This window comes from Xenopus laevis, chromosome 8L (assembly GCF_017654675.1).
Source record: "Xenopus laevis strain J_2021 chromosome 8L, Xenopus_laevis_v10.1, whole genome shotgun sequence".
NCBI lineage: Eukaryota > Metazoa > Chordata > Amphibia > Anura > Pipidae > Xenopus > Xenopus laevis.
In genome coordinates, this window is record NC_054385.1 from 119,393,630 (window position 1) to 119,410,553 (window position 16,924).

Here is a 16,924-nt window from a genome sequence, read left to right on the forward strand (position 1 = left end):
GTAACATGAAACGCATAAGGCTGTGGACACAATAAATCTTTCTTACTTTACTGCAACAATCTGGTGGAAGATTGCCTTATTTGAGTGCCGGCTCAACAATACTTTTTTTGATAACTCATACACTGTCAGCGTAACTCAGCAAGGGGTGCTTTCGGCTGTTGCCCCAATAGCCTTTAAGGAGGTATTTATTTTTGTATGTCTTGGTTGGAGACAAGTCTTGGAAGACGCAAGTTTACTGACAAAAATAGGCTTCTACAGGTTGCCAGTCTACATAGGACTAAGAAAAGAACCAATCTAGTAATGTTCTTCAAAAGACTTTGGTGGGGAAAGTCAAGATTATTGCCATCTACCACTCTGTATAAAATCGACTTTCTAATTTATTACTTATGCCAAGAACGATGGTCCCAATCAGTAGACATAAGGACAACAAGAGTTATAATGGCAAAATATATTGACAATGGGTCATAAGGAAGGAAGCACGGTTCCGTTTAGTTTACGTTGTAGCGGTGGCCATTTGCTATCAATTATAATAACATCCAATGTCAGACTGAACCTCTTATGGGGAAATGTTGTGTCCAGAACCCAATTTAATACCAATTAGTTGTTATTTAGTATGCTTCATGTTAAATAGGTCTATGGCTGAAATAAGAAATGACTTCTGGGGCTCACAAGGACCTGGGTCCACCATCTTAATGTATATGGCACCCTCATTGTTCCTCAGCATTTGTGATTAGCCTAACCTCTAGATGTGATATTATGCTGTAATAGATATTACTAATCAAAGCAAACAGTGTCGGACTGGCTCACCGGGATAGCAGGAAAACTCCCGGTGGGCCCAGGTGTCAGTGGGCCCTTTTGCTTCTAACTATGTGGCCAATTTCATGGTCATTCCTTATTTCTTTATGGGAAAAAATGCTTAATAATGGAAGAATAAAATAAGTATATATAAAAGACAAGGAGAATAAAGAGGTTGAGTGAGGAGGAATAATAGTTTGGAAAGTGGGCCCACGGTGTAAGGTGTTCTGGTGGGCCCCTGGCAACCCAGTCGGACACTGAAAGCGAATACTTCTTCAGCTAAAAAGGGATATTTATGTTACCAGCTCATTGATTGCTGCTTAGCTGGTGTCTGGTCCTCAAAAAAGAAATGATCCATTAAGAATGTAGGAAATGAAGGAGGAATCTGAGGCTGACTTGGTCACTGGCCTGCTGTGAGTTTTGTTTGTCCCTTAACCTACGTAAAAGGGCCAAACATATTTAAATCTGCATGAGAATATAAAAAACAGTAGTCAAGACTCATGTCCAGTATTTGTCTAAGCAGCTCAAAAGCCTTCACATTCACAGAGAATTTGCCATATTTACATCCTATGGATTACATTTTTTTTTATAGTTGAGAGATCATCTTCTCGTTCTACGACACGTCAAAACAGATTTTCCTATTGCAAGAAAGCAGCTACCCTACAGTACTCACTGTGCCTTCAGAGCAAGCCTCTAATTCTTGTACACATTTGCATATACGCGTATATATTTATATCTCTGTGCGTGTATGTATATAAATATGTGTAAACACAACGACACCCGGGTGTCCCTAACCTCTATCTATATATAGATATATATTTCTATTTATACACGAAGACCCAGAGCAAAGTGCTGTTAGATAAGCTACCCAAAGGATTCCCTCCCTTACATGTGAAAAATATCTCTCGGCTCCTCCAAAATAAAACATACTGTCTACGGTCACATTTATATATATTTATACAATTTATACATATATATCTTAAGTTATTACCTCTCTGTGTGTACTATGATGTAAATGATTTCACTAAGCTACCGCAGTACTTTGGAACGTGTAGACATGTAGATTTATTACTATACATTCAGTTTAGATCCTTAACAGGACACCCTTCCTCATCACCTTAACCATTTTGACCAGCAAACCCGTTACACCGTCTCCTTAATCTTTTCACCTCTTCTGTTTGAGAGGAATTAAAAATCATATTAAAATCCCATCTGGATTCAGTTGGCCAAATGATGGTGCCAGAAGGTGACAGATGGATTGCATCAGTTTGACCAGAAGGCTGAACCTGTAAAGGGTGATTGCCACCATTTATTTTTCTGGATATGACTTATAATAACCCGCTATCACCATGAATCAGTTCTCACATTATGATATGACACTGATTCTCCAAACCAAAGTGCGTCTTTAATTTTTGGAAGAAAAATTTCACATATTTGCTACTTGAATACATACATGTCATTATTTTAAGTTGGATGAAGTTGGTTGATCTATGTTGTCAATGTAGATTGGAGCAGAAGTTCCACATTTACTCGGTGGCATCTCGTGACGTACTCAGGCCCAAAGATGTTGGCTATTTGCTATTTAAACCAACTGCATTACCTTTTCAATAATAATGCATTTCTTGTTGCTATGTGGAAACATAGAGAGCTAGAAATAGTCATGGCGTGCATGTGGCTAAGAGTATTCCACTGTTTCGTAGTCATTGTTCTGGAGTTAATTTGAAGAATCATTTTGATTGAATAAATTCTGGAAATTGGTCAACTGCCTGATCTGCTCTGTTTGCATAGAATGCCTTCTAATAAGTTTCTTCTTGGCTTTGGCGTCAAAGTGTTTTGGAGAGCTTGGAGCCACAGGTATGAAAGTTTTCTGGCTTCCATGAACTGGCGACAGAGCCTTGCCATTAGCCCGGATATCTGGGATTGGAGGATTTAGGTTGACGTTCAGTGGTGGTAAGAAGCCAGGTCTAGTGTGTGAGATGTGATCCAAAAGAAGCGTCCCAGATCCCCTTCTTTCTAAAAGCCCTGGTGTTCGGCGTCGCACAGACATCGGTGATACTGCGCTAGGAATACTTTCTAAGGATTCTCGTGAAGAACTGGTAAAGAGTGTTAATGGAGAAGCATTGTATTTCCTCCTCTCTAAAGATACCCGTCCAGAGTCTGGAGAACCAGGAATGGAATCAGGGCAAAGATGAGAATCTGATTCATAGTGGTCCATACGGGTCAACTTGTGGTGGGCAACCCCACGTAAGTTAGTCGCGATAGTTGGGGCTAATGTGGCGTTAGATGTTTCCTGAGCCTCAGGTGCCGTATTGCGTCTTGACAGCGGCTGGTGAAGGTGGCTGAGCTGGACTTTATCAGCCCATGAAGCATCCAGCACTGAAGGTTCATCCACTGGGGTCTGCTCATCCAGCTTTAAGCAAGAGGATTCTTGTCCCTCTATGCTATGCCTCCTTGAGAGCAATGGTCTATTGCTTATGGATAAGTTGTTTACTTCACTGATAATATTTTCTTCACATTCCTCCACGGTGGTATTTTCCGTCGGCACAACAGGATGAGATCCAGCAAGGACAGATGGGGCCACTAATCCCCATGGTTCTGAATTCAGCCTCTTCAGTTGCTTCTTGTTAACCACCCTCCCTTTGGCAAGAATATGATCTGATGTTTTAACTTCTAATTTGGAAGATGAAGGACAGGTGAGCCTAGTGCCCATGTTAAAGTTAAAAACATCCCTTGCTTCCTCTTTCTCACTAGCTGGAGAGAGGGAAGTCTTTATTTCTATATCAGAAGGTGACATGCAGATACCCGGAGACTGCTTATCATCAATGCCTGGTGATGGAGGCGAGTTGAGATACTGCTTTGTCTTTTTGGTGCCAGAAGGGGAAGTGTCAGTGGTAATAATTATGACCTCCTTTCCTCTAGCCTTGCAGGCATCTAACAAAACCCTCAACGTTTCCCGGTCACCTCTGTTGATTGCGTACATGAGAGCAGATGTCCCTGAGTAGTCCTTTATACTGGGATCTGACCCATGTTCTAGCAGTACAGACACCACTGCCGCGCCAGTTACATTGCAGCAGGCGTGCATCAGTGCAGTTTTGCCCATCTTGTCTGGCATGTTAGGATCCGCCCCATTTTCCAGCAGGTATTTTACCATCCGGGATTTGTTTTGAGGGTCGTCGTATTTGGCTAAACAGGCTGCCATTAGAGGTGTCTCACCTTGGGCATTACCTTCGTTAATATAGGCACCTCCTTCCAGCAGAAGGCGCGTCAGTCTAAATTTGCCCTGCCACACAGCCTTCAGTAAGGCACTGCCCTCTGGGTGCAACATGGTAGAGTCTCTCATTGGTAAAGTGCAAACAGACACAGTATCTGCTAAGCAAAGACACAGATGGGTCTTGAGGAGCGTTTCACAACCATTTCTTTTCTCTGTAACAGAAACAAAAATAAGCAAGTGAGTGAGATCTGCAACATTATCTGCAATTTACTTCCTTATGGTTATTAACACTCATTGCAGAAGCAAAGAATAACAACGTGTCACCGTGTAATTACTGCACTTATCTTATGGTACAGTATCTTAATGGTAATGGAAGTAAAGCTTAACAAAGAAGTAGGGTGGAAATGTTGTACATTATATTTCTTGCCAAGGCAACTAGAGCCCATTAGCATGGAAGACCTGTGCCTCGGAAGATGCCCCAGTAGCTCCCCATTTTGTTCGCCACTGATTCTCTGCACATGCTCTGTGCTGCTGTCACTTACTGAGCTTAGGGACCCACTTGCAATGTACAGTATAGATAGAATCTAAATGTCAGAATTCTAAATCAATGCAGAGTAACATTAAATGGTATATATGAAACCTGTGCAACTTAACTAAGAATTACGTTAGTATCGGCTTTTATAACAGGTGAACCTCATTTTCTGCTTGATTTGTGAGGCCTAGCTTAGCATCTTAATAGGTGCACCTTTAAGCTGGTGCAGTTCAGTATGTAATATATAGAAGTTCTCAGGGCCGCCATCAGAAATCGCAGGGCCCCATATGAAAAAAAACATTGGTGGCTATGGTTCCAACATGTTAATAAAAAAATATTGGTGGTCAGGGCCCCCCATTGAAAAAAACATTAATGGTCAGGGCCCCTCAATTAAAAAAAACATTTATGGTCAGGAACCCCCATTAAAAAATATTAGTGGCTAGGACCCCACATGGGGAAAAAATTGGTGTCCAGGCCCCCCCCCCCACGTTATAAGAAAATTGGTGGCCAGGGCCCCCATTAAACGTCCATGTAAAAAAACTTACCCCCCCCAGAAGTTAAAAAAAATTTGGTGCCCAGGGCCCCACCACACAACAGGGACCACAAAGGGTTACCTTTAGGGGGGCCCTGCCATGTTGCACATACTTCATTAGTGTGGCCCACCTGCTGTCAGTGAGCTGCCAACTACAGAAGGGAGGAGGGGAGCACAGGTGGCTGCATCTTCTTCCAGTGACAGCGTTTTCTTTCCTTATTGGTCACAGAATTTCAAGTCCTGATTGGAAATTTTTGATTGGATGAGCTGGAGGAGAAGTTCAAACCTCAGCTATCCAATCCCTGAGCAGCTCAACCGGGACTTAAACTCAGTGACCAATAAGGGGAAGTAATGGACAGAAGATACCTCCACTTGTGCTCTCGCCTTGCCTTCCCGAAGTCAGCAGCTCTCAGAAAGCAGGGGGGGCTGGCTAATCAAGAAAGTGCGGCGTGACCGGGGCCCCCTTACCCTCGGGGCCCCCGACAACTCTCCCCCCTGTCCCCCCTGATGGCTGCCCTGGAAGTTCTATCCACATTTATTTGTAAGGTTTAGTTCTCCTTTAAAAGCAGAAATATTCAGACTGTTTTTGGAATCAAGCTTTTCTTTGTAGTCATGGTCAAAGGGACATATTTACAGATAAACAGACATATATAAATCTGACTATGCTATTGTTATCATGAAATAATAATCATTAAATTCCCCCAGCCATCCCATCTATAGTTCTAAGCCCCACTAGGAAGACTATCCTCACACATTAAGAAACACTGCTAAAAAGGATTTATCCACCCTAGACGATAAACAATTTCTACTACTACAAAAGCCGTGATCACACCAGGGGGCCCTGTGCCAATAAATAAAAAGATTTTTACTACAGGTATGGCATCCGTTATCCGGAAACCTGTTATCCAGGCCATCTTCCTTTTTACTTTCATTTTTATCATATAATTAAAATTTTTGAAAACGATTCTCTTTTTCTCTATGATAACAAAACAGTAGATGCACCGAATCCAGAATTTGGTTCAGGATTCGGCCTTTTTCAGCAGAATTCGGATTTGGCCGAATCCTTGTGCCCTGCTGAGCCGACTCCGAATCCTAATTTGCGTATGCAAATTAGGGTTGGGAAGGGAAATCACGTGACTTTTTCGTTCCTTTACCACCCCTAATTTGCATATTCGGATTCAGTTCGGTATTCGGCAGAGTTTTTTACAAAGGATTCCGAATCCCAAATAGTGGATGTGGTGCATCCCTATAATACAGTACATTGTTATTGATTCCAGCTGAGATATTATTAATTCTTATTGGAGGCAAAACAGTCCTATTGGGTTTATTTAATGTTTACATGATTTTTAGTAGACTTAAAGTGGACCTGTCACCCAGACACAAAAAACTTTGAAATTAAACATGAAATCCAATTTCTATTTTCTATTAAAGCATTCATAGCTGTTGTAAACTTTAGAAATCTCAGCTGCCAATCAAATATTGCTCCTCTATGCCTTAGGCAATTACTTTCACTTTCCATTCAGCACTTCCTAGATGTCACTGCTCTCCCCACATTCCCTGGTTCTCTTCACCATTTAATTGTGTAACCAGGGCATTGGGGATAGACATCAGGTCCCCCATTCTGGTGCACAAACAAGATTCTGAGATGATGCAAGGCTTGTCTTAATAACAGTGTCCACAAAATGGCTGCTGCCTGCTTGTTATAATTATTAATTCCTAGATGGAAGGAAACAAATTCAAATAATTTATATTGTGTAATTAAAGTTCATTTGGCTTGACTAATGTGATAAAATAGGATTTATTTTAGGTGATGGGTCCCCTTTAAGGTATGGAGATATTTACATAAAGATCCCTTACCCAGAAAAGCCCAAGTTTTTTGGATAACAGGTCCCAAACTGTACTATTATTTTAATTTGTCAAGTTTAACCTCTCCAGTGCACACATTTACACATATACAGACCTATCTATACACTCACAACATATATAAACTATATATCCACATACCTAAATTTGGGATCCCGAATCATACAAGAAATCATACAAGCCTCACTCTTTCAACAAGCCACAAGGAATAGCCACATATTCATATTAAGGTAAAGTGTATCTTGTCATGTATGACCAGCTTTACCCAAAGACTTTATTCTAATGAGAATTAATATGGGGATGTGTTGAAATCATTTGATCAGCAAAGCCACACAACACACTGCTCCTCATCTGTATTCTATAAATGAAATGCAGCAATTGAGGACACTACTTTTAAAATAATGAATAATAAATAAATCAGAGTGGGCCCAAAGAAGATGCTCTGTTTGTTCCCTTTGTGTTTTCTAATTGGTGGCAAATAATGACCAAGTCACAGGCTGTGTTTTTTTGCACTCTCTGCATGAGATACACATGTATTATGGCACCCTAATTATGTTATGCTGATTAGATAGGGAATTTCTAAGTGACAGCACCCAATTAAGTATTTCTTTGTCTCCCTAAATCATTAAGAATACATATATTTTGCAGCCGAACAGTGGAGTGGAACATACAGTAATTTAATGGCAACATTGGTTATTAGCACACTTAGGAAAAAGCTAGCAGCTGAATGGTAAAGTTTCATCTATGGCTAAAGGACTTGGTTCAGGGGTGTAACTACAGAGGAAGCAGACCCTGTGGCTGCAGGAGGACCCAGGAAGTATAGGGGGCCCTATGAGGCTCTAATTCATATACAATTTCAATAAATATTGGTAAAACAGGTCAACCTCTTGATATGTTGGGAGCCCTAAAATTAATTTGCTGTGGGGTCCAGTAAAATCTAGTTACGCCACTGACTTGGTTACAATGACAATGACACCCCCCTCTGGTTTATAATAATAAAATGATAGCATAACAGGAAGGCTATCGGTAGTAATGTGTTAGAGAGTTAGTGGTTGGGGAGCACCGCCCATCAAACACAGAGGATGGTGTGCAGGGTCAAATAATAATATAATGAAAAAGAGAGAAAAAAGAAAGAACTGACCCATATAACTGCACCTACCCATCCATAAATACAAAACTCCAGTGAAGCAAATTAATAAAACGTAACCTTTAATAAATCGTTAAAACCAAGTCTAGAAAGCACAATTAAAAATGAGGTTAGGTATAGGAGGCTGATTGACACAGCAACAACGGGTTTTAGGGGAAATGTGCTAATTGCACTTGAGTCGGTTCAAGGTTGCGGTTGGAATCCAAATAGAAGTAATTTGGCACATAGGCCAAGTTATGCTTCTATCAGGTACAGCCAAGGATTACCCCGCACCAAACCAACCCCTTCACCCACTTGAGGATCCCTCCCTTGTGGTATTTAGTTAAAGGAGTGAGAGCCAAGGTAGCATCAGCGCTGAGGTACTTAAATTAATTAGAAGCAACAATGTAGCAGATAGTATCCGACCCACGGATCACTGGTTTCCCCACACCAAACCAACCCCTTCACCCACTTAAGGATCCCTCCCTTGTGGTATTAAGTTGGTTGAGTGAGAACCAGATTAACAGCAGCACTGAGGCGCTTGACTACTTCAGAAACTAGATTATATCATAAAGTATCAGACCCGCGGATCATTCCATTGTCCAACCCCTTCACCCACAAAGATCCCCTCCCGGTCCGTTCACCCAGTTAAGCCGATTCTATGTCCCTATCAGACGCCCGCCTAACCAGAAACTAAAATGCGCCTAATAGACCACACTCAGACATTATGATCCAATGGCAGCTTAGACATGACTATAACTACCTGCAGACAAGTGATACCACCTAGAAGCTCTTGTGCTGCTACACACTGGGAAGGTCACCTTGCACACCCACCCATAGATAAATTATTTTGTTGATTTTCAGAAATGATTTTTTTTTATCATTCGATCCAAAGAAATGCCTTTAAGTACGTCTACTCATATTAGTCCCAAAAACTGCCTCTTCATTCTTTCATGGCCACACGATGTCTCAATGCTTCTTGGATACTGACCTGAAAGCCTTCCTGGTTCCCTCTAACCACTTACCTATTTCCATGGTTTTCAGCCACAAACTATATTCACAAGCTAGTCTAAATGCTTAGTCTCACACACACACAAAAAAATAAAAGATGTTACCATGGAGACCACATTACTCCTTATGCCTCCTTACGCCTTATTGCAAAGTAAATACACAATATTCCAGGTTATATCATCTAGACACCATATAATGGGAAATACATTGTTAATTGCAGTCAAACTCATACAATATTAAACCGTTCCAATAAATGAAAGTGACAAACCTACATGAACAACTGAAGACGCCAATGTAGAAATAGAAAAGAATGGTAATGTAATCAATATATCTCAATTGTTATTATCTATAGTCCACCCAAAAGTGCTTTCATGCAGGCCAGCCAAGTACACAGCTGCCCATGCTTCAACCTGTTTCCTGAATGCTGGTGTCAGGTCTAATCTATCCGTCGGTTTATTGGACCTGCCTGGCAGCCTCAGAGAACATATGAACAAGGTCACCTTGTTATTTATTATAGTCCTCGATAGGGAAAGGAATACAAAGGAGAAAGGAGGGAGGATGTATTCACAGTAAGGAATGTCACTTTACCCTTAAAGCCAAAGAGATACAAAGATTGATATGATAGTGATATAATATAGTTTTATTGTCCTATTATTTAGTTCTATTGATCCAATATGCTAGTAATCTTGTTTCTCTGCTCATGACTTCTAATCAGCATACGATTTTATTCCAATCTATTGTCCACCTTTTCCTGGAAACATTCTATGTACAGTACACTCTCTTCATGCATTCTCTGTAGCTCTTCTCCCACGTCATCTACCACCAAAGCAACCCTTGTGCTCTGACACCATTTCATAGTTTCTCCACTGCCAGACCATTCCACAACTCTCACTCTCAATTCTATCCTATTCCTACCTCTTTACCATCAGACAGTCTAATCTCTCTATTATGCCTACACTTTCCCTATGACTCTTATCCTTTCTTATTTTTTAGACACATCTGAAGATGCCCTCTCCTTGTTTGCAGGAATATTAAATGGAAAACATGTTTTGCTCTAAAAATGTCAGTTTTTATGGATACCCTATAGCAGTGATCCCCAACCAGTATCTTGTGAGCAACATGTTGCTCTTGGACCACTTTGATGTTGCAGCCAGTGGCCTCCAAGCAGGTGCTTCTTTTTGATTCCCTAGCTTAAAGGCAAGCTTTTGTTGCATAAAAACATGTATACTGCCAAACAGAGCCTCCTGTTGGCTGCAAGTCCACATATGTGCTATCAATACCCAATCACAGCCCTTGTTTGGAATCCCCGTAAACTTTTTGCATGCTTGCGTTGGTCTCCAACATTATTTTATACTTGAGTGTGGCTCATGGGTAAAAAAGAGTTGAGGAACCCTGCCCTATAGGCAAAAGTTTACCCACTGAAGCTCATTTTCTCTCACGTTATCTACCCCCAAAGTACCCTAGCACTCGCCCACCACTTTCATGGTTTTCTCTCTGCCAGAGCATTCCTCAACTCTTATTTTCAACTTTCACTTTCAATTCTATCTTACCACTTTACCATCAGTCTCTTTTCTGCCAATAGTCTCTTCAGATTCCCTATGACTTTCATCCTTTCTTATCCTTTAGACACATCTAAAGATGCCCTCTCCTTGTTTGCAGAGATATTGAATGGAAACCAAGTTTTCTTCTAAATAATGTCTATTTTAATAGGGCTAAAGTTCACCCACTGGGGTTTAAATCACAGCCAGGGCAGTTGCTGATCAGATCCCAACCACAGACTGGTTTCAGTCTCATTGGGGCTCATCAATGTACTGCAGGGTTTCCTGATCAGCATATATGAAACCAGAGATGTAGATCCAAAAGGTTTTCTATAAACCTTTTCTTGTTATTGCAGGGAAAACAAGCAGGTTCATGCATTATTGACCCCATGTCTACTATGGTGTAGCTCTTTCCATAAATGACTTTATTCCCAACAGAAGCTTTGGTTCAATTACATGTGACCACAGTGTGGCAAATGGGACTTCTACAGGATACGCCTTGAGGAATATAAAAGGCACTGCTCATCCACTGGAGAATACTGTGGCTAATTATATATATATATGAAGCTATCAATCAAGTGGAGGCACAACTTAAAAAAATGACAACAGAAGCAATAAAGGAACCCAAGAGATTTCAAGACATAGACACATTTAGCCATTTAGGTCTATTCTGTGACCTTGAAAACAGTTATGTTATGAAGACAGCTGGCCCAGACACAAAATTCACTGACATGGCTGGATATATGTTTTCACCCATATTGTATGTATTTATTTTGGGGCCTAAAAGTAAAAACCTGCACACTCATCAGCACAAGATCATTAGGGCAGTCAACCTTGTACAGAAAATGAGGCTTCAGTAGATGAAGGTTCTTCTCAGGCAGGCTCTCCTGATGCATCAAGGTACAGTTTGAAAACATGGAGTTTTTAGGCCTTGTATGCTCTAGTAATCTCAGCACCAGTACATGGGATGCCAAGAAAGTGTAGCAAACATTACTCTATATCCTGAAGATCACTTTCAATACACACTAAACACAGAGGAAACGGGTAGGTCTCGATATAACCCACATGTCCTTCTTGTTTTGCAAGAATATAGTCTGATGATAAACTAGGTACAGGTTACCCAGAATGCTCGGGATCCCAGGTTTTCCAGATAAGTAAACTTTGTGTAATTTGGATCTTCATACCTTAAGTCTACTAGAAAATCATTTAAACATTAAATAAACCTAATAAGCTGGTTTTCCTGCAATAAGGATTAATTATATCATAGTTTGGATCAAGTGCAAGGTACTGTGTTATTATTACTGAGCTAAAGGGAACAATTTTAAAATATTTGGATTATATGGATAAAATGGAGTCTATGTAGTCCCGTAATTTGGAGCTTTCAGGATAACGTATTTCTGGATAATGGATCCAATACCTTTACTTCCTTTACATTGAGACTTCTCTGTACTCAGTTTTTCAGTGCATTTTTCTACTCTGATTCTGACAAACCAAAGGCTTATGTACGTCTGAACCTTGAAAAAAAAAACCTAGTTATACTACGAGATAATAGTAATGTTTATGCAGTGCATTATCCTCTCCCAAGTCCTTTCATTTCCTGACCTTGAAGTGGATTTTTTCAACATCAAAGAACCTTAATATATTGAGCCAAGTCTAAACATTATTTAGGTTCTTTTGGGCAATATTATGGGATAGACCCCTGCCATTAAATCTTATAGTACTGCCCTTATACCTTCTTTGCAATAAGGGACTAATATCTCGTTATAGCCAATAAACATCAAAGAACGACAGGCTCCTACTATTACTTTATGAATCATCGGTGAGTCTGGCAGAAGTGCTTGCACTATTCCAACATGAACAAATAAATGAATATAAGGAAGTTTAAAGCAATTTTTGTTGTTTGTTGGGAGTGTCAACACTCAAGTGTATCCCCTGAAGCTCCAGATGAACCAAATAAAGCCATTATGAAGGCTTTACATTTTCTCCAAACTACTGACAAAGTGAATAGATTCTTTATTATTTCAATTAGCTCATGCTTCTAGGCAAACTATAACTCTCACAATCACACAATACATGTATGGGACCTGTTATCCAAAATGCTCGGGACATGGGAATTTCCGGATCAGGGGTCTTTCTGTAATTTGGATCTACATACCTTGTCTACTAGAAAAAAATGTAAACATGAAATTAACCCTACAGGATTGTTTTGATTCCAAATAAGGATTAATTATATAATAGTTAAGTTCAGGGACAAGTCTTACTATTACAGAGAAATCATTAAATGATTTGATTAAAGTGGAATCTATGGGTGATGGCCTTCCTGTAATATGGAACTTTCTGGTTAAAGGGGTTTCCGGATAACGGATCCCATATCTGTACCTTGCCATACCGTAATGAGCACTGTATTCCAACAACATCTGGAAAGACACGGCCCAAAGTCACAGCCCTACTGAATACAAAAAAATAATCACGATAACACAAACCATGGACTTTTTCATATTTATGCTTTTTTAAGGCACGTATGTGTTTTACAAAGAGAACAAATCTACTTCATGTCCAGTAGAACATTTCTTTTTTTAAAATAATGGAGCAGATTTATCCAAGGTCGAAAAAAAACCCCTCTTTCTTTTTACCATTCTATTACTAATGTTAAAACAATGGATTGTCAGGAAAGTTTTCCCTTATTTATCATTGTTTCCTAGCAATGAATAGATGTGAAAATGTGCAGGGATTTTCCATAATTTTCCACAGCATAAAAAAAAACAAAAAAAAAACAATTTGGCAAGGTTTGGAGCAAACTTAAAGGATTTTTGCCCGAAGGTAGGGTTGCCATCTGGCCGGTATTTTACCTGGACAGTAAAAATGATGGTTGATCCCAATGTTATTAATAGGGAAAAAAGATAAATATATATAGGAAGGCCGGTGTTTTTTTCCAAAAAAGGTGGCAACCCTACCCATAGGATAAAATAGGGTTCAGTTGGTTCCAATAGGTAGAACATGTTAGGAGAAGGAAACAATACGAGAAATGGTCAGATTTGTATATTTTCAGTTTTGGAGAAAACCTCAATTCTCGTGATTTTAATGCTCTAGATTCAGTTCTGCTGAGCCCTCGGATTCAGTGTAAAAATGGAGTAAACCTCAATTCTCGTGACTTTAATGCTTTGGATTCAGTTCTACTGAGCCCTCGGGTTCAGTGTAAACCCAAATCCTGCCAAAAAAGGGCCCCAAATCCAGAAACATAACGATTGTTAGCTCAAGCGAGCAAGAATCTCTTTAACTACTGTAGCAGTCAGCATGTGTACATAATAAAATAAATATCTATGTTCAACGTAAATACCCTTCTGATGTACAGCGCTGAGGAATACGTCAGCACTTTATAAATTAAAAAGCTTAACACACCCATTTCTACTCCATAATGGCCACATACAAACATCTTCCTATATTCTCTTTCATCGTCCAGTTTCTTGATTAGCATTGAGGCCTCCTACTGGCTTGAGTGCTTTATATATACCTATATTATATATATATTAACCACCCCCTCTCTCTACTATTCCCTTTGAACAAGAATCTAACAAAATTGCTTCAATCAAAATCAGATATGTAGCAAGAGGGGCAGGAAACTAAATAAGAGGCCACGCTGATATCAATATGGAAGCCAGCGGTGCCTGATGGCTCCTCAGATCATTTGCACACCTCTCACATCTTTTTTCTTCTTCATATTTTTAGTTCATGGCTCCAGCAGATTAAACCCGTACGAGAGCAAGGCTACAGAGAAAGTCACCCTCTCACTGTGCAAAGGGGGGTGTTTTGATTCTGCTAGTGCTGAGAAAAGAACAAGGCTTGGGAGCACTCAGACACCACCGTATTACCAATTCAGATGATCCTTTATTCCTCTGTGTAATGCAAATGCTATTTTCATGGCCCACATGCACAGATTGCAGGAGAGCGAATGTCTCCAGGAACACAGAGGACTGAGGAGATCCCAAATCAATTATTCATATTAAGATGTGTGTGTGCATGTGAGGGGGGGGGTAACCTTTAGAACAATTAAAAGCAAATTTTCCTGTCCTTCTGAGAATATTGCTGGTGGAGCAATCTTGGGGGAGGCTGAAAAAGGACCCATCTTTATGGAAGGCTGTCAGAGGATGCTGGGAATCATAGGAATTAAATCACAAGTCCCCCAAATAGTGTATTTGCCCCATGCCCCCCTACACAACCAACAGTAGCCCTGATCTTGCCCTTTAATCTATTTAATAATCTCACCCCTTTTATCTGGGATTGTTTTATGGAAGCAGTTAGCCAATCAGCTATTCCTCATAAATTCTGCAGTCTTTTCATCTCACATGAAAGATTCCCGAAAAATGTGGGCTGACACGGGGGGGGGGAGGTTTAATTAGCGTATGTGTGCGATTATTCATCAAAATGATGCTCGTCCATCTCCCCCGTGGCACATAAATATCTTATTATTCAGCGAGTGAAATCTACCTGCCCACCATACCTGCAGTCTGAAGGAGTATTTTATAGTAGCATCTGATATGAGTAATTAGGAAGCGGGGATACTGCCAATTACACTGAGTCTCCCTAACCAGCCTGACAGCTCTGTGTGCCGACCAATGGCTTGATGCGACGGGCACTTTATTAGATCTATTACCCCTGGATTGGATAAATCCATATATTAAGCCATTGTCCTTTAGTTGCCTTATTGTATCTGAAAGTAGGTTAAAATGGCCTTGCGCCTTAACCCATTTGGTGCAAATTATGAAACGCCCTTTCCTGATTCTAAAAATAAAAAAGGTGGAGTCAGTTCTCCTGGTCCCCCCCCCACCACTAAAGAATCCATTTTTTATTTGTACCTTACCCATCCCTAGTTAGGTCTCTTCCCAGTCTACTACAGCTAAGTACCTTTGTTCAGGGGAAGAGTAGCCAGGTCACAAGAGCTGACAATCATTTAGACAAGGTAGTGCTTATGCATTAGCTTAATTCTGCAGATGAGTAAGACAGTGATAATGAATATAAACAACAGTGTACGTTATGGGGAAACTGTAAAAGCACTGGACGGATGCGGCAGCGATATTGGACCCGATGTGATATCACCAAGTGTGAAATCGTTGTCGTTGGCAGCAGTTTTAACCGCAGCCTTTGAACAAGAGACCTGGCTGCTCCCCAGATGCAGCTGGGATGTTTCCCCACCAGTGTGATATCACAATGGGTGCAATCGTTGCCTTTACCCCATCAGCATTTAAACAAGAGACATTACATGCACCCCACCACCCCATACATATATAATATAGGGTTAGATGCCTGCCCGCCTCACCTGGTAGGAACGTCTCCCCTCCTGCGGGAACCTTGCTGTAGATGCCTGCTCTCCCAGTACAACACCTTCTCTATTTGCAGAGATGCCTGTACATTCCCACAGTAAATTCATGTCTGGGTGGGAATAAAAAAAATAAATAAAATAATACCCTTTGAAAAATGAGGGACGGAGTAAAAAAAAAAAAAATCCTCCAATTTTTAATGAATTTTTGGAGGAAAGAAAAACTGTAAAAAAAAAAATTTGCTTTAGTAATCCAATGTAGGAATTTGTCAGATTGAGATTGTGTCTGTTATTCCCCCCCTGTTGCTGTTCTGTATATGATCTGGTGCCTGCTAGTCACTGTCACAGAATGAACAGCCTTGTGAAACCCACATAGGCTATTTTTAGCCTCCTTTCCCATAGAGCACAAGTAGATTTTCCATTAAAATACACTGAGCCATAATACTACAATATACACAGTCCAGGGTACATCCACCCCCCCTCCTCCACTTCCTCCAACCCTCATGCGCCTGATATCTGCTATGCTCATTCCTGGCCGGGCTGCTTATTATTTAACCCTCCAGCTGCTGCACTGCTGGGTTCAAACTGGCAAATTAGAAGGTTAATTACTCCAGCCCCCTTAAGGCAAATAAGGACAGTCCAATAATATAATTTATATACAGGTACTGCAGGATAAAGGAAAGGAGCAATGGACATATAATTGTATTCTGCAGGATAAAGGAAATTATGTACCAATGTATTATTAACCAATAGGATTTTTCAAGCTATTAACGGTAGGACTACATGGACGTTTTCGGCGTGATCCTACAAGCTGCAACAAAACGCCGGCGTCAAATTGCGACAGAAATAAGGTAAGTGAATGTATTGTCGGATGGTGTCGCAGCGTTGATCCGACGCAACACGACTGTTGGATGCAGACGATGTGTCTGCATCCGACAGTCATGTCGCGTTGGATCAACGATGCGACTTCATCCGACATTTCCATTACTTACCTTTTTTCCG

The 16,924-nt window shown here is 40.5% G+C and overlaps 1 protein-coding gene across 1 annotated transcript; it reads right to left on the bottom strand.

Annotated features, from left to right (window-relative positions):
- Positions 1-2,181: 2,181 nt before the first annotated feature.
- On the bottom strand, positions 2,182-16,406 carry ankrd34a.L (ankyrin repeat domain 34A L homeolog). Its single transcript, XM_018231381.2, has 2 exons — positions 15,923-16,406; positions 2,182-4,218 (listed from the first exon to the last, which is right to left on the bottom strand). The coding sequence occupies exon 2, from the start codon at positions 4,133-4,135 to the stop codon at positions 2,510-2,512; it is 1,626 nt and encodes a 541-aa protein (XP_018086870.1). The 5' UTR covers positions 4,136-4,218; positions 15,923-16,406; the 3' UTR covers positions 2,182-2,509.
- Positions 16,407-16,924: the final 518 nt, after the last annotated feature.